Source organism: Panthera leo, chromosome A1, assembly GCF_018350215.1.
Source record: "Panthera leo isolate Ple1 chromosome A1, P.leo_Ple1_pat1.1, whole genome shotgun sequence".
Classification (NCBI taxonomy): Eukaryota; Metazoa; Chordata; class Mammalia; order Carnivora; family Felidae; genus Panthera; species Panthera leo.
In genome coordinates, this window is record NC_056679.1 from 238,360,042 (window position 1) to 238,385,826 (window position 25,785).

The 25,785-nt window shown below is 58.8% G+C and overlaps 1 protein-coding gene across 5 annotated transcripts in view; it reads left to right on the forward strand.

Annotated features, from left to right (window-relative positions):
* The first annotated feature begins 3,563 nt into the window (after positions 1-3,563).
* The window catches only part of LOC122228646 (palmitoyltransferase ZDHHC11-like), a 33,823-nt gene continuing 11,601 nt past the window's right edge, over positions 3,564-25,785 (forward strand). For 3 of the 5 annotated variants that reach the window (XR_006206700.1, XM_042953809.1, XM_042953820.1), the window contains exons 1-8: positions 5,329-5,858; positions 6,568-6,827; positions 9,446-9,621; positions 10,065-10,166; positions 13,223-13,347; positions 15,481-15,633; positions 18,038-18,147; positions 25,530-25,564. Coding sequence is in view for 3 of the 5 variants with exons in the window: in XM_042953809.1 (XP_042809743.1) it covers positions 5,711-5,858; positions 6,568-6,827; positions 9,446-9,621; positions 10,065-10,166; positions 13,223-13,347; positions 15,481-15,633; positions 18,038-18,147; positions 25,530-25,564 (1,109 nt within the window). In the remaining 2 variants the exon portion in view is untranslated. The other 2 variants (XR_006206702.1, XM_042953800.1) reach the window with 2 other exon arrangements.

A 25,785-nucleotide genomic window follows, 5' to 3' on the forward strand; every position in this document is an offset into this window, starting at 1 on the left:
TTTAAGCGTCCCACTCTTGATCTTGGCTCGGGTCATGATCTCCCGGTTCGTGGGTCCAAGCCCCATGTCGGGCTCTGTGCTGACAGTGCGGAGCCTGCTTGGGAGTCTCTCTTTCCCCCTCTCTGCTCCTCCCCTACTTGTATGCACACGCGCACACTTCTGTCTCTCTCAAAATAAACTTCAAAATATTAAAACAAAACAAGATTGAGCTTCTGTCACCTCACAAGGCAGAGTGAATCCTGGGGGAAGGGGGTTTGTGTGACGGAGGCAGTGGACAGCATGACGTCCCCTGACCCACAAGTGCCACGGGGTGGGCCAGCCCTGCTGGCCACTGCCTGCCGTGCCGGTAGGGCCCCTTGGGAACCTCAGGAGAAGGGGAGCAAAACACTGCATAGCCGAGGCGTCAGGAAGCCGTGGCAGGTGCCGGCAAAGGAGCAAGTCCCCAGGAGGGACAGACCCCACGGTCAGGCTGCTCCTTCCTGGGTGTGTCACAGCCGTGAAGGGGGGACCTGGGGCTCGGGGTGCCTCCCTGGGCCTGCTGCCCCGGGAAGCTGGCAGGATCCAGGTCCGAACCCACAGGTGCTCTCGGTGGTCAGAATAACTGGGGGCAGGTGGCCAGAGAGGGGGAGTGTCCCTCAGAGCCACACTGGCCACGTGTCAGCCACGGATGCACGGGAGCGCCACAGCACCTCAACCATGCTGTTGACTCTCCGGGGAGAGGCTGTCTGGGCAGACAGTGCCAGGTGACGGGGGTTCATCTTGCTGCCTTTTCTGTGGGAAGCCACACTCCAAACGACCAGTGAGGGGGAGAGTGTGCACATGTGTGAGTGTGCATGCCTGTGCGGTCTCGTATGTGCGTCCGTGTGCACGAGTACGTGTGACGTGAGCATATGTGTGAGCACGCGTGTGCACATGTTTATTCTGGTGCACGAGTGTGCACGTGCACATTGTGTTAGTGCACGTGTGAGCACGTGTGTGAGAGTGTGTGCGAGTCTATGTCCGTACACGTGTGAGTGCACGTGCTGGCGTGTGTGTGTCGGTGCCTGTGAGTGTGCACGTGAGTGCCAGCGCCTACCTGTCCCGCGCTCCACCTCACTCCTCCGCCATCCCTGCCCCCGGCCCCAGTGCTGACCCTTTGGGGGTTGGGTGCTTAGGTGTGCGCGCAGCGGGATTGCAGCCGGCCCGTAACAGAGCTTGTGAATGACCTTCCTGTCAGGCAGGTCGAGGATCACACTCGGAGCGCTCTGTGCGCCCTAAAAATAGGGGCGAGTCTGTGTCGAGGGAAGGGGACGCTGGGCTGCAGCAGAGGGGACGAGAGTGGGTTGCAGAGTGGGGCCCACAGCACGCCTGTCCCGTTAGAAGTTCAGGGCATGCAGTCGTGCATGGGAAAAGTCCTGGTTGTCCCGGATGGGGGTTACGGCTCTGGGTTGAGGTCTGTTTCTTAGTGTTGGAGCTTCTGGAGTTTTTCTCATGGAGCGAAGGTGTCTCTTTTGGAGGCACATTTCTCATAGGTGTGAGTGGCTGAGGTCACCGTGGCTCCAGGTCAGCCGGGAGGCCCGACCGCCTGCAGACTCGGGGGACCCCTGGGGTAGTGCCTCCCCTGCCCCACTCCCCGGTGCCTCTTTCAGGGCGTGCCGAGTCGAGGGGTTGAGGTCACAGGCCCCAGGAAAAAGCCCAGCGAGGGGCCAGCAGCCTGCACACAGGCGTATCTGGGGAAGGACGTTCCGCGCAGAAGGCCGAGACCTTGCTCGTCTTCGCACTTTTCAAGCGCCGTAAAGACTGCACTTTGCCGCAGCTTGAGCTCTGCCGGTGGGAGTGGTGGCCTCACAGCCGACGCTCACATGCCGTGTCAGACGTGGCCGTTCAAAAGTGAGTGCACTGTGGGAGGCCTACACTCTGGCGGGTGCCCTGCCCTGAACTTGAACTGTGTTCAGTTACTGGCATCTCCCACCTTCCGCGGCCTCTGCCGTGCGGATGGCTGGGCTCTTGGGGGTCTGAGACCCTGGTCAGGCAGCCTGTCGTCTGCCTTGGGTCTCTGGTGGCATGTTGGCCTGGCCCGGGGGAGCGCCGTGGACAGTGGTGGCCGGCAGGCCTGGGCACGGGAGTCCCTGGGATGTGGTTCCAGGTGGAGGTTAGCACGCAGAGCTGTGTGGGCGCCAACCCGGGGCTGCCCGCGGGCGGGTGCTGGTGTGCAGGGCCCAGAGGGGGCAGCCGTGTTCCCCTCCCCCGCCTGGCCACCGGCCTCCAGCGCCCTCATTCCCTGCGGCCCCTCATCCTGGGCCCTGTCTCCTCTCGCCCGCCTGTGGTCAGACAAGGCTGCCAGGATCAGCGTCCCTGTCATCCCCAGGGACGCTTTGCTCCCGAAGATCGCTCCGCACGGCGTGTTGGGCCAAAGGGGGTACGTGTTGAGGACGCGGAAGCCCAGGTAGTCAGGCTGGATGTAGGACTGACCCAGACCAGAAGTTGGCCCCGCCCCGGCCACGGGGGCCTTCTGTGCAGGGTGTCCCCAGCTGGCTGTGGGGGCCCCGGGCCTTCTCTACAGGGTGTCTGTAGCTGGACCCGCCCTGCCCCCCGTTGGCTGTGGGGGCCCCAGGGTGGGGCCGGCCCTGGCTTTATGAGGCGCCTTGGGCTCCATCATTGCCACGGCAACCGGGCCTTTGTTGTTTCTCAGACCTGGGCCGAGTGAGCCCTTGATCCTCAGTCCTGCCTGGACTGTTGACCAGGAAGGAAGTGGAGCGGGTCCTGTCTCCCAGCGGGGTAGGTGTCTCCTGCTTCTACTGTGACCAGAGAACGCAGAAGCGTAACCTGTGCGCATCCCCAAGCAGGACACGGGATGAAACAATGATGCGGGGGCTGTCAGGACCCGTGTCAGGTTTCAGAAGGTCACGTTTGCCAGGCCGTGGTATCACAAACACGCAGGTGTACCCAGGACGCCCTGTTCAGAGAGCATGGTGTGACGGTGTCTGTCTGGCAGGGGGCAGGGTCACCGTCCACAGTCACACTGGGCCAGCGCAGCAGCCTCTGCTCGAAGCTTCTGTGAGTCGGCCATGTTCGTGTTGGGGACGTGGAGGTGACGGCCTTGTGGGAGCATTGTGGCTCCAACACGTCTCACACCAAAACCTGGACTAAACCCTTAGGGATGACGAAAAACGAACGTCAGGAACTGAGCTTGGGCTAAGAAGGGACCCAGGCCCCACCGAGTCTGCCCAAGAGGGAGATCGTCATGTCCCCTTCCTGCGGCCTGAATCCGGAGGACCAGTCCCGGCATTTGCGGAAGGAGTGGACGGGGGCCTGGCTCAGATCTGGTGGGGGGGGGGGGGGGGGGCGGTTAGGAGGTCGTCTAGGGAGTGACGCCAGCACAGGCTCCAAAGGCAAGAGATGGCCATTAGCGGGGGGGCGGGGGGGGGGGGGGAAACGACGTGGCTCCAGGCTGAGGAAATAGCACGAGAAAGGTCAGGAACGAGAAGTGAGCCGAGAAATCTTGTGTGCCTAAGCTGTGAGTGTGTGTGTGTGTCTTGTGTGCGTGCTGTACGTGTGGTGCACGTGTATGTGTGTGGTCTGTCACGTGTGTGGTGTGTGCGGTGTGTTGCGTGTGCACGTGTGTTCCGCGTGTGGATGGACGTGTCCGCACGGGTGTCTCGTGCACACGCGGAGCCCACGTTAACTGTGCCATCTGGTCCCGGCAGGAGTCGGGAGCCCGTGCGTTTGTTGGTAACTGTGCATTTGTCCTGGTGACAACTGCTGGAATCTTCTGAGAGCGAAAAACCGAACCGGCAGATCCAAGGGGGTGTTCGAGCCGAGCACCTGCCCCGCCAGGGGGCCCGGGGCGAGGCCCCTGCACCACCTGCAGCTGCTCTCTCCAGACCCCCCGGCTCACCAGCGCCCACGTGACTGGCGGTGCCGGCCGCAGCCACTCCCGGTGACGGTAAGCGTGCACCTCCCGCCGCGGCTGCTTGGGCCGCGTGCGTGGTTGTGACCTCACACTCAGGCCGCGGTGGTCCTGCCCCGGGGACCGAGGCTGCGCTCGCCCCCCCCCCCCCCGTGGAGTGTTGCTCTTGGTGCCGCTTTGAGGTCGGCTGCAGGGAAGCTTCCGGGGGGCCTCCGAGGAGTGCTGCTGCGGTGCCCCCACGCGTGCACTCTCAGTCCCATGTTCCCGTGACACTTTGGCTGTCTCCGTTGGGGTTCAAAGTAGTCTCAGAGCTTGAAAACTCGCTCTGCTTCAAGTTTTACCAAATCCAATGCCAGCTGCAACCTCAGGGTTTCCACGCGTCAGTGATGCCATTTCTGTCCTGGGAAGCCCCGTAGGACGCGGCCCGCCCTTGCCTTCCACGGGCTCCTGGGCCGACGTGCGCCCTCCTGTGCCTTCCCTGTGCCCTCGTGTCCTGTCCGCACCCCGTCGCTCCTTCGACAAGATAAGTGCCGTCTCCACTGCCATCCTCCACGGCACATCCGGTTTCTCCCACGTCCCTGCTTCACCTCCCTGGGCCGAGGTCTGCGGTTACGCCCTAGAGCCCACCTCCCCGTTAGTGGGGTTTGGTTTTCAGAAGCATCCTTCCCATTGGCCGGTACTTCCATCCAAATGTTGTTTTCACGCAGGAATCGTGTCATTCGTAACACGGTGCCTTTCTGCGCTCCAACCCCCGGGGTGCTGGCCTCGCCGTCCATGTGGGATGGTCTCTGTGGTCCCCCAGGGGTCTCAGTGATCAGGTAAGCCCTGCCTGGCCCCACACCCCGAGAAGAGTGGCAGAAATCCTCCCTAATGAGGCAAAGTCCCCAGGACCCTCGGCTCTGCCAGAGGCGGCTGTGATGTGGCTCACCTTCTCCAACAGCCGGACACCTGGCCAGAAGTGGCCACGGCTCCCTCCCAGCCCCTCAGCTCGACCTGGGTGTCCCCAGAGTGCCCAGAGACCCCAGAAGCCCCTTGGTCAGCAGGCCTTTGTTCTGCAGCAGGAACGCGGTCTCTTGTTCTGTCCTCAAGGGAAACTTGCAGAAGATTCCCTGAGGATTTCAGCACACAAAAGTGTCGCGTTGTCATAGGCTCTGCTTTTCCTGCAATCTTTTCCTCGGTTTCCCTGGGGGTGGGGGTGACCCTCCTCCCGTCTCGCAGATGGATCTGTGCAGCCAGAGCCAGAGAGGGGCCCTGCGGGAAGCCAGCAGGAAGCAGGCCTCGCCCCGCCGCTGGTCCAGAGTGAATGGCTGGTCGTGGCCCCTGCACACCTTCCAGGCGGTGGCCTGGATCACGCTGTTCATCTTGGCCTTCGCCAACTTCGGTATCTTCGTCCCTTTGCTGCCGCCTGACTGGAACTTGGTCATCTATGGTGTATCCTTCACTGTGGGAGCAGCGCCCGCTGTCCCAGGGAGGCTCCCCGCGGGCCCTGCCCCAGATCTGGCTCGGGGCCCTGCCACGCCTACCAGCCCCCGCTGCGACCCCTGTTCTGCGACCCCGCTCCTCCTCTTCACCTCAGACACCCGCCACGGCCACGCTGCCTGAAACCTTACGTTCGTTCTCCGTGTGGCTCCCTGGCTTGGGGCCGGGGCTAAAAGCACAGGAGTGTCTGCTGCTTGCCTGCCGTCAGTGCAGGGAGAGCACGCCTGGGGACCAGGGCTGGAGGGGCTTTGGGGTGAGGCAGGCAGCCTGGACGACAGGAAAGGGTCGCAGAGGGGTCGCAGGGCTGGCTCAGAAACTGAAGGCTGAGTCCCAGGGATTCACATGGCGTTCGTTCTCAGGGTCTGGGGTGCCCCATGCGGGCCCCGCTTGTCTGCAGGTCTGCAGTGGGCTGGGTCAGGCTGGCTGGCGGGGGAGCCACGCCAGGGGTGCGAGGAAGACACCGATTATAACCGCGTCCCTCTTGCGACAGGTGAGTCTGGTGGCGGGTGTTGGCTGGGCCTGGAGTGGCCGAGGCCAGAGAGAAAACCCGCCGGCTGCTAGGAGCCACGTAGGCCACAGTGGGGACTGTGAACCCCGTGGTGGCCTAGAAAGGAGGCTCCAGACGTGTCACCAGAGTAGGCTTCAGGCCAGGTGGGCGGGCGTCGGGGACGCACTTGGGGCTGGCGCGCAGGCCCCCTGGTGGAGCGTGGCAGGTGCAGCCGAGTGCTCCTCCCCCGGCCAGGCGGGCATCGCCAGCCTTGCCCCCTCCTCACACCTCACCCTGTGGGTGACGGACCTCAGTTCTGCCAGCGCATCCACGCTCCGGGGGCCACCGCTGGCCAACCCCACCAGTGAGCCTGGGCGTCCCCCACGGCCTGACGCGCAAGCCTGCTGCCCCCCCAGCGCCACGCAGCCCCCGATCTGGCCAGCCTCCCCCTGTGGGGCCCTCCGGGTGTCTGATCCAGTGGCACGGAGCTGGGAATGTGGGTCCTGTGTGTCCGGATGCAGCTGCCCCACTTCTAGGCCTGTGGCCCAGGGCTGGCGACGCTAGGTGGGGCCTGCCAAGCCAACATCCCACGCCCCACATCGCCCCGTGTAACTTGTGTCTTTCCCACACAAGAGGATGGGCAGAAGTCGCCAGCCTTGTAGATTTCTCTACTGGTCCCCAAAACCTGCTTTGTCGGGTTTTTTAAATTCAGAATCCAGGCACAGTTCGCGCTTCGCGTGTGGCGAGGGGTCTCCTCTCTGTGTCCCAGCACGAAGGCCAGCAGTGCCCGAGCCACGACGTCCTGGTCAGAGTGGCACTCTCACTGGGACTCGCACCACAGCGAAACATCTCCCAGTTCTGAGAGGGAGCCCTCTCTCGTTCTGGGACCAGAAGCCCTCAGTGTCGGCAGGGGCCAGCTCCGGGGAGGGCCAGTTCCTGGCCTCCTTGCTGCCTCCAGCTGCCCCTCTATCTGTATCCTAACCTCCGTCCCTGACTGCGGGTTTGTTTGCGTTCTGGGTTCTAATCCGTTGTCTCCCTTCTCCCTTCGCTGTGGCTCAGCCTGTTCTGGGGCCTTCTCCAGCTGCCTTGTGTTCTCTGTCCAGGGAGCACTCTGAGAACTCACCTGCTTTCGGGCCCAGAGGGCGCCCCGAGCTCACTTGCACACCCTTTCTCCCAGGAGCCCCTGGCTGGCCCGAGTCCCAGGTTCTGGCTGGCTTCCTTTCCCCTCAGGCTCCGCAGCGCTTGGCCACCGGGGGGCGCCACCGTCGTTCGGCGCTGCAGGGACTGCTGCCCCAGGAGGGAGGGCAGGGTCTGGGTTGCACCTCCAGAAGACACAGCAGAGGAGGCGGACCCCTGGTTCCCCGCTGACCTCAGCGGCCAGCTTCCCCCACAGCCCTGCCCCTGCGAAGGGCCCCGGAGGGTCCCTGTGCTGAGGGACTGGCCTCTGACGTGACCCGTCTTAGTCCGGGAGCCTGCGCCGTGGCCAGGCGAAACCCCTGGTTAGGTTAGCCTCAGTGACTGCAGGGCTGGTGGGGGGTGGTGGGAGCTCTGGGGGGCGCCTCACCCCTTCCTGCCGCAGAACCGGAAGGACCTGAAAGGAAGGTCGGGAGGGCGGGAGGGCGTGTGTCCTGGGCTGGCGGAGCTGTGTGTTTACCAAACACAGATTGTTGCTAAGGGGATGGGGCCTCGAGGGCAGGGCCTGGCCTTCTGCCGCTGGAGACCTCCTACCTTGTGCCTTTTACTTTTTGTTATTCTCTGCAACCTGAGAGACACCCATAACCCGGGCATCTGAATGTGGGGGCAGAACTTTGGTGTGGTGCCCACCTGCTGACACTTCTCAGCCAAGTGGCTGGCGGAGTGAATGGCCAGGCAAAACGCGGTGGCCTTTTGCTCGCCCATGTCACTCCCACGGGAGACCTGCCCTGAACCTGTGTTCGTGCTTAAGGGGGCTTGCCTACCACATGGCGGGGGGCTGCCCCTCTGTTCCTGGGGGACACGTTCTGGTAGTGGCCTGGCCACGGCACTGGCAGGGTTGGGACATGAGGGGAAAATCAGGCTCAGGTCAGGGGCCTCGCTGCCTCCAGTTTGAGACTAGAGTGCAGGCCACGCTGCCCCTACACCGTCTCCAAGGGCCCCAACGCCTCAGTCCCTCCCCCACCCCTTGCCTGCCTATTTCTGATGCGACAGAGGAAGGGGCCTTCCTGCCGCACCTCTTGTCCTGGGCCGGACCCCTGTGCTCAGGACCTGCTACCCCAGTAACCACACAAACAGTGCTTGCCTCCACCCAGCGCCTCGGGCTTCAGGGAGCAGGTGCAGGGAGACCGCGTGCCAGCACTGTGTTGGTGTCTCCAGCTGTGATGGCAGAGCCTGACCAGGCCCCTGACCACCTGGCCGCGGCCCCATACCCTGAATGGAACAGCAGAGCAGGGGAGGCTCAGGCCTTACCCAGCCCTGCAGGGTCCTGTGGCCACAGGAAGGGCCTTGGTGTCACCACATCCCTTATGTGGCACTGAGGGATCTGGTCAGTCTCGTGCCCCCGTGCAGGTCCCCCAGGGCCCGGCTGGTTCTCAGCCACCCTTCCACTCACCCCTGGCCTGGGCACCAGCTTCCTGGGCTGATCCTCATGGCCCTCAGCTCATTCTCGCCTGCCCTCCTCCCGCCCTCCTCCCCCAGCAGGGCTGGGTCCCCATTGCCTCCATGCCGTCATCTGGCAGCCTGAGTCCTGGGTCTGCACGTGGTACCTAGAGGCCGGAGGGCGAGGGAGGAATGAGCGATTTGGGCCAGAAGCAGCCTCCCGCTCAGGCTAGTGCATTGTGGAGGCAGGACCCCGCCTGTCAGCCCCAGGCCCGTGGAGGCGGAGGCAGAGGCTGAGGCAGCGGCGGCTGGCAGGTCTGAGGAGGACCCCGAGGGGGCTTCCCGCAGGACTGAGCAGTAGCCCCAGCCCCCTGCTCCGAACCCCCACCCCTGTCAGATCCCGGCAGAACCCCGTGCACTGTGGCCTCGCCTCCCGGGCTGGGTCATTTCCCCCTGCCACACCCTGGAACCCAGCCTGTAAACCCTGAACCCTCCCATTCAGCACTGGTCCTGGGAAGCAGGGCAGGGCTGACAGGGAGGCGGCTTCCACCTCGTCTGTTTGGTTTCCAAGGGGACAGACAGTGTGTTGGTCCCGAAGGGGAGGAGGAGGATGGGAGCCCGGGGACTGGTTTTACCCTGGGTGCCACGGCGGGAGTGGGTGCCAGAGAGCCAGAGGGGCCTAGGGGCGAGGAGAGACGAGACGAGACCCAGACAGACCGTGCAGACTGGCCGTGTGAGCCCTCCCTGCTCCCCTCCATTTTTTGATGATACACTGTCTTCTTCCCCCGACACACGTGCTCTGAGCATCTCTGCTGCCCAAAGAAGCCCCACGACTTTGGCACCCAGCGTGGTGGCCGCTGGCCCCTGAGGGCCTTCCCTTGCTGCCTTGGTGAATGTGGGGTCCACACCCTCAGGCCGCAAGCAGGCGCCTCCAGGGTCCTGCTTCTAGTTTGAGCGGGCACCTTCGCCGTGTTGACCAGGCCTGGCCGCACGTTCCTTGACACACTCACGCCCAGGTGACTGGTGGGCTTTTCTGTTTCCACTGCGTGGTCCACTTGCTTGCAATTTCCATCGATCCTGCTGAAACCAACGTACGGCTCAAGAACTACTCGGAGCCCGTACCCACCTTCGACCCATCCAAACACACGCATGTCATCGAGAACCAGTATTGCCACCTGTGTGAGGTCACCGTGTGAGTACCCAGCGTGTGGGGGCAGGCAGCCCCGAGGCCGCGGCCCCTGCCATGTGGACCCGTCCCCTCCCCGTGCTGTGCACAGGCAGGTCCTGCCCCGGCCTTTCTGTTTCCATGCAGCTGACTGGTGCTGCTTTCCTTGAATGAGCAGCAGTGGCCCTGAGACACGCAGGACCCCTCACCCATCTAGGGGCTCAGATGAGTCCCAGCCCCCCCACCGGAACCCCACCTGGGCTAGTCAGAGCACTGAAGGCTCAGCAGGCAGCCTGGGAGGGAGGCCTGTGGCTCAGGATGGGAGCTGGTGGCACCGTGTGGCAGGCGTGGCTGAGGGAAGATAACCCGCCTGGGGCCTGGTCTTCCCTGCCACCTGTCTCTCCCTTCTGACCCTGTCTTCCTCCCGCACATGCTGCAAACGGGCTGCTCATGTGAATTCTTCCTTCTAGGAACAAGAAGGCTAAACACTGTAGGGCCTGCAACAAGTGTGTATCTGACTTTGACCACCACTGCAAATGGCTTAACAACTGTGTAGGGGGCAGGAATTATAGGTGAGGGGCTGGAGGGGGAGGTCCGGGAGGGAAGGGCAGAGTCCTGGGGGAGGGAGAGGGAGACCCAGCAGGGAAGTGGGATAAGGGCATTGCAGGGCTGGGGCGGGGGGGGGGGGGGACCTCGAAGTGGGGAGGGGTGAGGTCCTGGGGGAGGGAGAGGAGGTCCTCGGCAGGGGAGAGGGGTGGGGTGCTAGGGAAGGGGGAGGTGGGACTTGGCAGGGGGGAGGGTGAAAGGACTGGGGGAGGGAGGGGGATTGGTCAGGGGGAGGGGGGAGGGGGCCCAGAGAGAGGGGTCCTGCAGGCTGGGGGCCTCATGGGTAAGAGGGGGGGGCCACAGGCAGTGGGGGGAGTCCCGTGCTGTCCCCAGCACAGCGGTCCTTAGCGTCTTTCTATTCTCCTTGTCTGGCTCTGAAATGTGTTGGCCTGGAGCCCCTCCCGAATGTGGAGGCCCAGCCCCATCCAGAGGGGCTCAGGCCGAGCTGACTTGTCCTCGACCCGCTGGCCTGGACCCGGGCGCTTTCTCCCGGGAGGCCGTCAGAGCACAGAGGATGTGGGCCGAGGCTGCACTGGGAGCAGGTGTTCAGTCCTGCACGGGCTTCGCCAGGACCCCACGTGCTAGGGCCCAGGCTGTGAGTGGCCAAGAAAGTCGCAGGGGCTCCCCCGGTTAGTTCAGAGTGGCCTTCGCCGGCTCATGGCGCTGCAAGGGGTTCCACTGCTCACCCACCACTCGTAGCAGGTGTGCTCCGTGCAGCCCGGTCGTGGAGCGTCGTGGTCTGTGCTCCGTGCAGCCCGGTCCAGGAGGGTTGTGCTCCGTGCAGCCCGGTCATGGAGCGTCGTGGTCTGTGCTCTGTGCAGCCCGGTCCAGGAGGGTTGTGCTCCGTGCAGCCCGGTCATGGAGCGTCGTAGTCTTTGCTCTGTGCAGCCCGGTCATGGGGCGTCGTGGTCTGTGCTCCGGGCAGCCCGGTCTTGGAGCGTCGTGGTCTGTGCTCCGTGCAGCCCGGTCCAGGAGGGTTGTGCTCCGTGCAGCCCGGTCTTGGAGCGTCGTGGTCTTTGCTCTGTGCAGCCCGGTCATGGGGCGTCGTGGTCTGTGCTCCGTGCGGCCCGGTCTTGGAGCGTCGTGGTCTGTGCTCCGTGCAGCCCGGTCCAGGAGGGCCATGCTCTGTGCAGCCCAGTCAAGAAATGCTCCACTTGTTCAGGTTTGAAAAGCGTTGCTGCTTTGAGCAGAAGGAAATGCAAAGCTGTCATGATTAGAAAAGTCTAATGAGAATCGGGGGCCTGGGAGCCCCCATGCCGCCCTCTCCCCTACAGAGGAGGAGCCCCAGGCCAGCTGGGGCTGCCTCCTCACGGTAGCAGGGCTTTCTTCTCTCCCCCAGATGCTCCTCTTAAGGCCTTGATGCCACAGGCTGGTGGCCTTGAGGTCTGGTCAGCCGTCGGGGACGGGCGAGGGTTTGTGGCCCTGCCACTGAGGAGGACCAAGCGGACCGGGCCCCAAAGGGCACACAGGGTGGAGTTCCGAGGTCCTGACAGTGGCCTCCGGGCACAACAGGCTGCAGAAGTTCCCGGTGGGGACGGCTGGGCCCTAGGAGCCCTCCTACCCACTGGGCAGTGTCAGCAGCAAGGAGTGTACACAGAAGTGAGGGCACCTTGTGTGCGGGGGTCCTGGTGAGGGCGTGGCCACCCCTGTCCACGTGGAGTCCCAGACTCCCTCCTGTCCCTTCCACCGTCAGGCAGAGAAAGCAACAGGAAATGACTGCATTTAGAAGACGAGTTGGCCAAAACAGTTGGCAAAGTGTGATAAGCTCCTGAGAGGACGTGCCTTCACAGGGGAAGTGCCTGGACTGGGCGCTGAGGCACCACAGACGCGGGAGTCAGGGACAGCGACGTTTCGGGCCCCGAACGTGCAGCTGGAGTGGCTTTGGCCCTCACCCTGCCGGGAGGGCCGCCTCTGGCCGGGTGCCAGCAGCAGCGGATGGCCGAGGGCCTTCTGCTGAGGGTGAGCCCGTCGGCTGGAATAGTTGCCCTGCACACTACAGGCTCCCCGGGGACCAGAGCCAGGTGTGGGGCCAGGCTTCTGCCCCCTGCGGCTCGGGACACACAGGACACGTGCCCTCCAGGGCCTTCGACAAGGGGCCATAATGCAGGCTGCCCTCCACATCTATATGACCTTTTGAGGACATTCACATTTTAGCTCTCTGCCTAAAGATGTGTTAAAAAAAAAAAAAACAAAAACAAACCTCAAGATGTTCTGGAAAAGAATAATGGAGTCAGATAAACTTCAGCTGGAGAAAAGACATTGATGAAGATTGAAAATGCTAAAGAAACAGTTTCCTTAAATATCACCACGGTAGAAAGCCCAAAGGAAGACCTTGCAGCAGAAGCTTATTCCAAGAATTGCTGACCAGAATTTAATTTTTGGATGGTTAGATCGTTCTCTGTCCTGAGCACAGGCAAGAGGACAGGAGAGACTCTGGTCTAATGCCTGCCAAAGCACAAGATGTCACTTGTGCACAGAAGTGTGCACAGGCCCCTGGAGGGTGTGTGGAGATGGTGCACTGTGGGCCGCTGGCCGGCCAGGTGCCTGTCCCAGCACCCCTGGCCTTCCCGACCTGCTGGGCTTCCATGCCTCTGGATGGAAGCACAGCACCCAGGGTCCCGTGCAACGTGGGGGGCAGGGGTGGTGGTCCCGACCCCGACCTGGCGGAGCCCTGGTGAGCGGTGGCGGCGTGTGGAGGAAGCTGCGGGTGGCCCGACCTGCTCAGAGCCTCTGTGTACCCACCTGGGAGCCGGGCCGGGCCCTTCTCACTGCCGCGTGGGGGTGGGAGGGGGACAGAGAAACTGGAGGTGCCCTCAGGGCGCCCCCTGGGGAGCTCGGGTGCCAGGAGATAGGAAGAAGGCTGGGCCTTGGGTTCGGGGTGGGAGGGGGGCACAGAAACTGGAGGTGCCCTCAGGGCGTCCCCTGGGGAGCTCGGGTGCCAGGAGACAGGAAGAAGGCTGGGCCTTGGGTTCGGGGTCAGGGGCACCTTGCCCAGCCCTGAGTCAGGCTCTGGCCCCCGCAGATACTTCTTCTGCTCCTTGGTCTCTGCCTCGGCCAGCCTGCTCTGCCTGATCACCATCCTGCTGTACGTCTTCATCCAGTACTCTGTCAACCCGGAGGTGCTGCGCAGTCATCCCCTCTATGAAGGTACGGGGCGGGGGGCCCCCTCTGGCGTTGCTTTCCCTCAGGTCCCTCGTGGTGGTAGCCTCTCCAGCTGTCTTTCGGGGAAAGCTCTCCCTATGAGGGGAATCAGTCTGGCCCGCCCCCTAGCTGGTTGAGCTGCGGGGCCGGGCAGGAGGGCAGCAGCCCCCAGGCACCAGAAGGCAGGTTTGGGGCCCCGTGCCCATCACCCAGCAGCTGGTCTTGGCAGGGAGCAGGGTGGGGCGGGAGGGCAGGGCTGCCTGGGGAAGGTGCCGGGTGGTGTGTGGCTGCAGGTGTCTGCTGAGCGGCTCCAGGAGCCTGGCCTTGGGAACACATGTGCCTCAAAGGTCTTTCCATCACTGCCCACCCCCCCGGGCCTGTGACCGTGACCTTATTTGGAGAGAGGGTCCTCCCAGATGTGATTAAGGATCCTGAGATGATCATGGGTTACCCGGCAACGTGTGGGGTCCTGGATCCAGTGAAAACATCCTTATAAGAGACTGGGGGGACATGGGCACAAGCCCAGGGTTGCCTGGAGCCCCAGAAGCTGTTAGATCCAAGGATAGATCCTCCCCCGTGGCCTCGGAGGGAGACGGGCCCTGCAACAGCCTGACATCGGGGCTTCATCTCTGCTGTTGAAACTGCCTGGTCTATGGCCATCGGTCACAGCAGCCCTGGACACTGATGCAGGGAGGACCCCAAGTGGAGTACCTCGTGTGTCTGTCCTGAGTGTTTGGCGACCTCAGCCCTCAGGGTGCAAAGATTCCTTTCTCAGTCCAGGCCTCTCTCCAGAGCACGTCACGGCCGTGCCCTCTTCCTGGAGGGGCACCGTGCCCTGTGCACCTTCACCCCCAGGCCCGCACTGCACCTGGGCTGGATGAGCCCTCATGGGATGGGCCATCTGACCTGCACCTGCTCCGGAGTGCATCCTGGCTATTTCCATGGTAAAAGGGAACAGTGGGGTCTCAGCGAGACCCGGCCCTGCTCAGCGGGAAGAGCCGCCTGCACTCTGCACACAGCCAGCTGGAGGCCTCCGCCTGCCATCCTTCCTGACAGTCTCCACACGCGGCCTGAGCAGAAGGGCTGGCCGGTGGCCGCCGCCTCAGAACAGTCACCGGTGGGCACCGGGGCTTCCCTGCGAAGGTCCTTCCGGCCACGGGGCCTCTCATCGCCCCAACACGCTCTGAAATGTGGCTCGCACATGGTAAGGGGCAGCCTCAGCGCACCCGAGTTCCATGGCACGTGTCCTTACTTCCTCCCAATGTGGGCGTCGGCTGGACCCTCGCTGCCACACGCTGGCAGGACAGAGGGCAGCCTGGTCTCCGAAGGTGCTTCTCTCTGGGAACTTGCTGGCCCCGGACCCATTGTGGATGTGCTGCACATGACTGCCTGATGACTGAGGCAATCTCCTGGGTTTGCTGTTCCAGAAGATTCCATGGGGCTGCTTACCCGCCAGTTCCCTGGGGCACTTTGCTCTCATTGGTGGGAATCATCAAGACATCACGGCTGAGGGGACAAGCATGTGGCCGGCCACCCCATGATACATCCGGCTTCATGCACACTGCGCTGCAGCCCCCGAGGCGCGCAACGGGCCTGGCGGCCACTTTCCACGCCACGTAAGGGACTGGAATCAGTACCTCCCAGACTCTGTGGTGGGATGAGAGCGTTTCAGCTGGATTCCATCTCCATGGGCCTGCCTGCAGATTCCTCAGTGCTTTCCTCACACTTAAGTTTGGAAGTATCAGCAGCCCTCGGGGCCCAGAGGACCACATCCTGGAAATGTCCCAAGGCGCTGGCTACTGCCTTGCAGTTCCCTGTGAGGGCGGCTGACTGAGAACGGGGAGGGCCTGGCACAGTGGCATGGCCCTCAGGACAAGGGTGGGGGTTCAGCCAGGCAGGGGGTCAGGCTCTGCGACTCGGACCCTTAGTTATCCTCTCCCAGCCTCACCTTCCAGACCTGTAAAGTGGGGCTGTGACACCCACCTCAGTCAGGGGGCTGCAAGGGCACCTGGGTGAGGTAGGGCACACACTGGGGCGGGGGAGAGGCTCCCTCGGGCTGCTCACCCTCCCCCACCTCCCAAGGAGGGGCTGGCCATGCCCCAGGTGCTGGATGCACGCACGTCTCCCTTGCCTCCGCAGACGTCTCCAAGGACACTTGGCTGCTGTTCCTTCCTTTGTTCCCTGTAAAGACGAAGACCCTGGTGGTCCTGGGCATTGGGGTGTTCGTCCTGCTGCTGTCCGCCCTCAGCCTCCTGCTGCTTGGACACCTGCTCATCTTCCACCTCTTCTTAAGTACGTGTCCTGACCCCCACTCCAGTCTTTGTCCCTTGCGTTCCAACATGGCCCACGACAAGGTCTGCTGGCCCCTGCTAGAAACGAGCACATCAGACAAATCACAGGAAGAGACACCCCTAGAGGGACAGCAGGGCTCATTCTGCTCTGAGGCCTGCAGAGGACACGAGAGGGCCTAGGAGTAAGTTAGATAAGGGAGCAGAACGTGTGAGGCAGGAACAGGCACCATTAAAAAAAGAACAGGGGATTTAGAGAAGCACCAAGTCCTAACAATGAAAAATAGTGAGCCAGCGACAGGGTATCTGCTGACCCAGCTCGCTGCAGGGACACTGGCCATTTCTTGGAGTCCACGCAGCACTGCGTGCAGCAGGCCCCACTATGCCATGGCCCGGGGGAGGGCACGACTTCTCTCTGTGGCCTCCGCAAGGGAGAAGGTGGCAGTGGGGGCCCCATGTGGCTGCCGGAGCAGGTCCGGCGCAGGGAGTGTCCTCAGCAGAGCCAGAGCCAGAATCGGCACCCAGAGCCAGAGGTGGGTCAGCCCAGGCCCTTATCCTAAAGCTTCCACGCACTGGCCAATGGGGACAAGGGTGCATTTGGGGACAGTGCCCCAGCTGCAGCCTACATGACAGCCGGCAGGTGGCAAGCTGGGCAGGTCCAGAAGTCCACTGCGGCCACTCAGGACAGATGGATGTGAGACTGGAGAATAGGCCCACGGGACAGATGGCCAATGGGAGAGGGACCAGAGGGCCCCAACCCAAGCAACAGGGAGGGTGGTGGTGCCACACTCACTGTGGGGGTAGGGGAGGGAGACGCACACGGAGCTTATGGCTCAAGGTGCTGTTTACAGGGTATTTGGACAGCAAAGCACAGAGTTCCAGAAAAAGTTGGATTTTTAGCTATTGTTACAGTAAACTTACCCTGCTTGAAGTAACAGAGTTAATCACCTTGCAGTCTCTGTGGGTCATGGGTTCAGCATAGCTTAGCTGGGTCCACTGGCCCTGCTTGGCCACAAGGCTTCCGCCAGGCGTGAGGAGGGCTGTGGTCTCATCCGACCGGGACCCACGCCAGGGTGTTGGCAGGCCAGTTCCTGGCCTCAGTTCCCCGTGAGTTGTTGGCCGGTGCCGCCTCCCACCAGGACGCTCCAGCACGAGGGGGCAGCCGGCCTTTTGTAGCCCAGTCATGGAAGTGACGCCCCTCACCTCTTGTGCAAGGCGCTGGGGCCACTCACTCTCCAAGGGACGGTGTGACGCAAATACCCTGAGGTGGGGTGTGGGGGCCGCTGGGGGGCCTGTCGGAAGCCGTGGGCAGCTGGATGCCCCACGCTGAAGTTTGGGGGAAGGACATCCTGACGAGGCTGCAGCATGAGCGGAGTGCAGCGTTGGTGAGGGCAAGACCTCCCAGGAAGACGCACGGATGTCGGGGTGCCAGCAGCAGGAGCGTGGGGAAAGCCGCCTCCACACGAGCGGGGGCACAGAGCATCCCAGAGACCAGCGGCCCCGGCTGCTGTGTTGTCGCCTAGTGTCGCCGGCGGGGGGACATGGCAGACGCTCATTCGGTGCACACCGCACTCTGGCCTCCCTCCCCGGCCACATCTCCTCTCGCTACTGTCAGATGAAGGCGTTTACACAAAACTCTGGACGAGTGTGAGCTCTGGGGAACACACAGTGTGTACTTGCCACCCGACGGCGATGGCAGCCGTCCCTGCAATCCCTGCGAGAGAACGAGTGTTTTCGCGAGCGTGTGGCCAGGCGCAAATGACGCCCTCACACAGGTTCTGGGTGAGCCAGGTGGAGTCCAGCAGCAAGCCAAAGCAAACACAGACAGACGCACTTGTACACACCACCCAGGGAAGGGAACGGGCTCCACGCGGGTGTGGGGGCAGCCCACCCTCCGTCTGCTCCTCCAGCTGCAAATAGGCTTCTGTGGGCGGCCCTTCTCCCTTTCCAGAAATAATTAGAAGCCATCTGTCCTCGTGTTGGTTTTAGGGAAAGAGAAGTGGGAGGATGGGAGCCTCTGCTGAAGCAGGCACAGAACCCGTTTCGTGGACGGTGCTGTCTGTTGACAGACCCGGGTCTCAGATGTCCTTTCAGTGACCCGGGGTGCTTCTGCCACAGTGCCGGAGCCAGCGTCCGGGTCCACACTGGCTTTGTGGGCCTGGAAGGCTGCAGGGCAGCTGTTCCTGGGACGGGGCGCCAGCAGCCTTGGGGCTGGGACGAGCTACCGCTTGCCTCCCACAGGCCAGGTGGGCCCCGGGGTGGCCATGCAGCGGCCTCCCGGCGCCCCGGGTTAGGAGGCAGCTCCCGGCACCCTGGGGGGAAGCCCTGGGAGACCGGGTGGTGGCCTGCGGGCCACTCTGCCCGCTTGCGTAATTGTAACTGCCCGTTTCCGCTTTTCTCCTCTCTAGTGTTCAAGAAGTTGAGCACGTATGAGTATGTAACACAGAACCTCCATCAGAAGACTCCAGAAGTTCCAGCAGGGAGGAAAGAGCTGTCCTTCAAAATAAGCATGCCACAGGTAGCGGGTGCCCCTCTGCTTCACCATCTGCGCTCTCCGGGGCCTGGGGCAGTGCCCAGTGTCACCTTGCAGCTGGGACTTCTCAAACACAGTCCTTTGCTTCTGTGTTGGCACAATCTTCGATTCCGTGTGTGTGTGTGTGTGTGTGTGTGTGCGCGCGCGCGCGTGCGTTGTGTGATGCAGTGCAGGTGTGTGTGATGCGGTGTGTGTGCATGTGTTTGGTGTGAGATGCACTGCATGTTTGCATGTGTGAGTGCATGATGTGTATAATGTGATGCACATGTGTGTGGTTGCGTGTGCATAGTATGCGACGCAGTGCATGTGTGTGTGGTTCTGTGTGTGTTTAGTGTGAGATACGGTGCGTGTGTGTGTGTGACTGAGTGCATGTGTGCGACTGAGTGCATGTGTATGTGTGCATGTGTACGTGGTGTGTGCGTGCAGCGCAGTACATGTGTGTTTGGTGTGTGGTGTGCATGTGTGTTATATCATTTGTATGTTCACTATCCACAGAATCAAGCCAGCAGGGCTGACTCCTTTTAGGCCCGTATATTAATGCAGCTGCTTCTCATCAAAATTAAAAACATTTGCTTTTCAAACGGGTGCCATTAAGAAAATGAAAACATAAGCCAAAGGCAGAAATATATGCAAATCGTATACTTGTGTCCAGAATATATAAAGAATTCAAAATTCCATTATGAGAAAAATGACACAGTGTTTTAACTTTTTAAATGGGCAAAAGATTTGAACCAACTGTTCACCAAGGAGGATCCATGGTGACAGATAAGCACATCGACATCATTTACCATTAAGAAAACACAAAACCACAGTAAGATACCATTACACACCCATTAGAATGGCTATAATCAAAAGAACCAACAATAAAAAGCGTTGGTGAAGCTGTAGATCGAAGGGCTCCTACGTTACTAGTGCAGATACCAAATTATATCACTTTGATAAGAAGTTTGGTGTTTTCTTAAAAAGTGAAATGTATACTCACCGTTGAAGTCAGCAGTCCCACTTCCAGTTTCTTAACTATTAGTTAAGTGAAGACCCAGGTATTCATGTGACAGGGGTGCTATCCCCCAGTGAGATCCTTTCCTAGGACCCAGGAGACTCTGAGGCACCATTACTCAAAATTAACTACTAACTGACTTGGATTGTGTATAAGACTAAGCCCAGTGTCAGCAGCTTTTTCACTTTGTGAATTTTTATCGCCCACAGCAAGCAGATGACGACCTGAGTCCATCTGCACGTAGGTAAATGTGTAAGCTTACTAGAGTTTTATCTGTCTGACAAATACTATATGCTCTCAATAGTCTTGCTTTAAAAAGTCTTCATGACTCCAAGGTTATACAAATATCCACATTCTCTGCTAGTATTTTCACCAGTTTTATTCGCTTTGCATTTTGATTCCCAAGCCGTCCTGAATTTGTTTGCGTGTTCACGGAGACAGGGGCTAAGGTCGTTATGTCGCCCTGAGCCAGCGCCGCACTTCGCCCAGGACCTGGTGCCCCGGGCTCCCCCGGGAGACCCTCTTCCGGCCGCGCCTCACCCTGAACGTCCGGCAGGGGAACGCCCTCGGCATTTTTTAGTTTTCATAGTTGACAATTCCTCCACGTTTTTAGTCTCTGTGTAAATTTTAAAATAGTTTTCGTGCAGTTCTGAGAAAGGCGGAGTTGGAAGTGGAGTTACAATAAACATTCCCTAGAGGCGGGAGCGAGCGGAGCCGCGTGGTCTCGGCTCCACGCCCTGAAACTGCCCCGGAAGTCGGTCTCCCCCGGGGGAGCGGGCCGGAAGTGCCACAATTCGGTGGTGCTCTCGGAAGCTCGGTCCTCGCAGAAACGGGTGGGGGGCGACTCCCATGTTCCGGCGGGGCGGGGCGGGTCGCAGGGCCGGTGCCGGCTCTCGACGGAGGGGCGGGAATCCCTCCACAAAGAATCCGCTCGTTCCTTCTGCATTTGTTTCCTTAGACACCCGGTGGCTCCTTCTGCATTTGTTTCCTTAGACACCCGGTGGCCATGCTTCTGGGAAAACCCGGGTCGTTTGGAGTTTCACTTGAAGCATCGCCTCACTGCGGTCCTTTAGGTACAATCTGAGCACATTCCCCTCACCCTGTCGGGCCTGGGGGCCGGCCGCCTCTAGAAGCAACCGAGACTAACCCCGTTTTCGGGCAGTCGGTGTGGACGCCGCGCAGGAACTGGGGACCCAAAGTCGCTGGCCGCCCCACGCGCTGCAGTCACTGCTGGCCCTCCGAGGACTGTCTACCAAGTTCCGTTTTAGTATTATTTTGTGAGTTATACTCACGATGCTTTGTTTTTATAAAATTGTAATCACATTGTTCAACTCTTTAGAGCCCCTTTTAAAAATTCCATATATTGTGGTGCCCCTGGGTGGCTCAGGCGGTTAAGCATGGGACACTTGGTTTCTACTGAGGTCATGATCTCACGGTTTGTGGGTTTGAGCCCCACGTTGGGCTCTGTGCTGGCAGCAGTGAGCCTGCTTGGGATTCTCTCTGCCTCTCTCTCTGCCCCTTCTCCCCAAGGTCTCTCTCTGTCAAAATAAATAAATAAACTTTAAAAAATTCCATACGTTGTGGACATAGTTAAAAGAAAAAGAAACATAATTTTTATGAATATAAGTTATTTCATCTTTGGGAGGGACCATATTCCTCATCTCTGGAATGTTATTTCTTATTTTCAATCACTATAGTGTTCCCTTCTCCAACTGGAAAGTGAGCTGCTAACCTTTGTATTGAAAGGTCGATTGTGTTGAGAGACAAGCCCTCTCAATGCGCTGGGCCGTCTGTCACAGTGGCCTCTCTTTCCTGCAGAAGTGTCCCTAGTTTGACCTGGACACTCACAGCCTTACATGTTAGGCAAAGCCCACTGTCAGAATGTCAGCTCCTAGAGATCAAAGAATATGTTTAAATCATGTGGCACTCCGCCCACCCCCCAAAAGAAAAATCCACTCAGTAAGTGCCTGTGGAGTTCCATGATGGAAATCACTGGTATATTTTAGGGGAGAACTTAGTGTCGGACTCTCTAAGGTGCTTCTCTCTAATAGTAGTTTTCAGACCAATTTATTGGGAGTATTTCCTCTGGACCATTAATCTGCTGCGAAAGTAGGATCACACGTGTGAAGATACTTCTTGCCTAATTCTACAGGTGTTCTGCTCGGCTAATGTCCATCAAGTGGCTTGTACTTATTTTCTATTGCTATGTGGCAAATTCCCACAAATGTGGTGGCTTGAACTAAGACTCGTGTGAAAGCGCTTGTGGGTCACATGCCTGGCAAGCTCAGCTGGGTCCCTGACTGGTGCCTCCCAAGGCAGCAGTCACGGCTTACAGGTCAGCCCTCCCTTCTGGAGGTTATGGGGACGAGTCTGCTTCCGGGCAGATTGAGAATGCCGATGCAGCTGTGGCTTTCCCGCTCTTGCCACGTGGCCCTTCTGTCTCTAAGTCGGTAATGGTGGGTCTAGTCTCCTCATATTTTAGATCTCTCAGACTTCCTCGTTTTCCTCATTTCTCAGTTTTGAAGGACTCGTGTGATTGCATTGGACCTACTTGGGTAATCAAGGACAGTCCTCCGTTTCCTACAGTTGCTGCAAGGAAGGAGCACAGAGTGACAATGCCGTGGTCTCCAAGGCAGGTCACTTTGTCCATCTGTAACTGAGCTCTGCTGCACCCACAGACTCGGGAACGCAGTGGCCCAGCGTGGGGGCGCCGCAGCAGGAAGAAGCACCCCTGTGGCCTCCCGCCGGCAAGCGGTCATAGACCTTTACGGGTGGCGCTCCTGCGCCGTGTCCTCCGTTGTGCAGCCAACCCGAGGGCACACGGACGGCCTCCCAGGAGCTGCTGGCTCTGAGGCTCTGCAGATGAGCATGTCACGATGGCGGCCAGTGCATGGAGCTTTGCAGCTGCCGGCGGCGCTCTCTGAGCTCACTGCACAAAGCAAGACCCTTCTTTGCTGATGGGAGTCTGTCCTCCCTTTTGCCCCATCCCTGTAGAGAGCAGCGCAAGGAGGCCCCGCCGCAGCCGAGGTGTCCGGGTCTGTGTCCCACCATCGCCACGTGCCGGGAGAGCTCCCCGCTGCAGGTGAGAGCCGCGGGGCACGTGAAGGGTCTCAGGCTGCCCCCGGAATGAGGACAGAAAATGCTTGGGATTGCTTGTTTGACTGATTTGAAGCATTTACTCGGTACCCAGGCATGCTACTCATATGGGAACAAAGGTGGAGGGAGAAGAGAAGAAAAACTGACAGACAGAAAATATTCTTAACTGTAGGGCTTATAGTGTGTGTGTGTGTGTGTGTGTGTGTGTGTGTGTGTGTGTGTGTAAGGGGAGAGAAAGAGATAAATGCAGTGCAATCTGGGTGTGCTAAGACTGAAGTGGCATCCGTGTGCTTTAGCGAAGGGTACTGATGTCTGCGTCCTGCTGGCTTTGAAAAACACCAGAAAATAAAATGATGGATGGATAGTCACGTGGTTAAAAAGAAATATTTACAGCAAAATTTTAATGATGATAGGACCTGGAAGTTGAGTGTTTGGGCATTCTTGTACAATCCTTTCCACTTTTCTGGGTGTTTGAAATTGTCCATTCTTAAAAAAGTGTTAGGGAATAACTGTAGGACACAGACATGGAGTAAGGGGTGTGTGTGTGTGTGTGTGTGTGTGTGTCTGTTGATGTCTGCTCTTCACAGATTGAGACTGAGGCAAGAATGTCCACCTCAAACTTCTATTTGACATTTTACTAAAGTTCCAGCCAGTGTAATACAGCAAGAAATACAAAGACATATAGATTTGAAAATGAAACTATTTATTTGCAGGAAACGTGCTTCTAACAAATCTGCAAAATATATGGTAGAAATAATAAGATAGCTCAGCAAGGTGGTAGGATACAAAATCAATATAATAACCCCAATTATATTTCTGTACACTAACAATGAAAAATCTCAAAATGATGTTAAGAAAAGCATTCCATCTGCAATAGCATTGAAAATAATAAAATAAAATAAAACAAGCACCAAAAGTATATACTTAAAGCTACAAACTATTGATGAGAGATACTGAACACAATCCAAATAAACGGAAAGATTTAGAATATTCGTGGACTGGAAAATATGGTCATGATGGAAAACTCCCCCCACAATTGATCTACATAATTACCATGATCCCTGTTGAGTTTCCAGCAAGCTTTTTTCTTTAAGGAAATAGCAAGCCAACCCTAAAATAGATACCGAAATCCGAAGGACATAGAGTGACCAAAAGAATTTAGAAAAAGAAGCAGCAAATTGGAGGACTTACTCAATCTGACTTAAAAATGAACTATCGAGCTACAGTAGTCGGGACCGTGTGGGCCGTGAGGGTGGTGTGCCCAGGGAGGGGAGACATGCCGGTCAAGGGAACAGGATAGAAAGTCCAGAAATAACACCTGATCAGTGGGTGTGAAACAGAGGTGCCAGGATAATTAAACGGGGAGAGATGAGAGTACATTTAATAAGCTGTACCAGAACACTTGGATGACCATATGCAAAAAGAGAGGGCGGGGAAGAGCTTAATAGCTGCTTCACACCACACACACAAAAATAACTCAAAATCAATCACAGTTCTGAGTTTAGGGGCTAACCTGTGACACTTTAGGAAGAAAACAGAATAAGACCTTTGTGGTCTTGAGGTAGACAAAGTTTTCTTCAATATGGGCACCAAAACCACTATTGAGGAAGAAAATGGAAAATGTGACTTTTTTATAAAAGAAAGCATTTCCTGTTCAGAATTCACCACTGCAAAAATGAAAATGTAAGTCACAGGTTGGAATAAATATTTGCAAACCCTGTACTTAAATCCAGAATAAATAAAGAACTCTTGACACTTAATAGGGGAAAACGGCCCCATTTTTAAAACGGGGAAAAGATTCTAATGAACTTTACCAAATAGGACATATGGGTGGCAAATCATCACCTGACAAGATGTTCCGCGTCATCCGCCACTAGGAAAGCGCAACTAAAGCCACGGCAAGACGGTTGGAACGGCTCCCTCGGAAAGGCTACCGGCGCCAGGAGCGGGAGACACGGAGGAACCGGCGGCCCGTAGCCAGCCGGGCCAGGTCGTCGGGGGCTTACAGTGACACCGCTGTGGAAAGTAGTCGGACGGTTTCTTAAAATCTCCAGTGTGTTCCTAACCTCTGACACGGCGACCCCCACGCAGAGACCCCTTCCTGGGAAGGCCCTGAGCCACACGCACCTGGAACGAAGGACGGACTTGAATTCCTACGAAGAGCCTCGGCACCGACCATTTCTTCTTTTTCCTTTACGCCCACAGGCAGCCACAGGTGACCTGAAGTCACCCTCGCGCGGGGAGCTTGTAAGCTCGCCGGACTTGTTCTCTCTGAATGAAAACGGCTACGCGCTCCTAAGTTGCTTTGGAAAGTGACTCATCTCTGATGGGTTATTTTTAAATAATGTGACAACACAGTAGGAGATAACGCTGTCTCACGTAGCAGTGCCGCGTACAGCTACGCAGGGACCTTTTGCGCTCCACGTGCTTGGGGAAATGCAGCAATTGTCTCCCTGCCGACAACTCGCGTCTCAACCAGCACGGCGGCGGCAGCGCTCATTTGTTCTGCGTGTCGGCCGGAGAACGTGTGGGGAGCGGGCCCAGCCTCCTTTTTATGACCTCCGATAATACGTAGTTTCCCGTCGCCGCTGAGCCATGCCTGCTCGTTCTGAGCCGGCGAGGAGTCACGCAGAGGACAGCCCTGCACGCGCACACGCACCCAAAGTGCACCCCTGCAAAGTCACAGAAGCAGAAAGTGGCCCGTTATGAAGGTCACGAGCCAGGGTGAGCACACATTTTAAAACGTGCCCTCGGTCTCCGCTTGGAAATTGTACCGGTGTGGAAAGTCGCCTCGGAACACGGAGAAACGAGAAATATGCTCACGTTGGGGTGAGGGGCTCGATCTGCCAGGGCTGCCCTGACAAAGGACCACAAAACAGGTGGCTTAAAAAATAGAATTGTACCATCTCACTGCTCTGGGGGCTGGAGCCGGACTCACCTCGACGTGTCCCCAGTCGTAGGACCTGCACTTGGCTTCTCTCCTTGGCTCGTACCTGATGCTGTTTTCCCTTTGTCTCTTCAATTTTCCCATTTTGCCCCTTTCTGGCAAGAATGGTTGAAAATTAACGAACCAGGAGGGCCTGCCTGCCCTCTCGCACTGGCGGTGGAGTGCGCTCCCCCACAGACCCCTTCCCTGGCCCCGGGACCCTGAGGACGTTTGCTCCAAATCGAATGTCGAATGTCGAATGTCGTTTTGTTTAACAATAAGCTCCACGTTGACCACTCCATCTCGTTTCCTGTTTCCCCTCGTGAACAATCATTTCTTCCCTCACAGGAAATAGCCAGCAGCCTGACTTCGTCTGCCCTCAGGTGAGTCTCTGAGCCTCCTGCCGGTGCTTCCCGGTCTCAAAGACTTCACCACGATTCCCGACGAACACAGTCTTTGGTGGGAAACCTTAGGGTACTGTGATGACGTGATCGAAGACAAGCCAGTTTCCCTTGACGTCACAGACGCGGACAGCCGCCCGAAGGGCTCGCCCTACTCCGCTCGCTGGAGCTTGCGATGAGACCTCTCTAGGTTCTTCACAAGT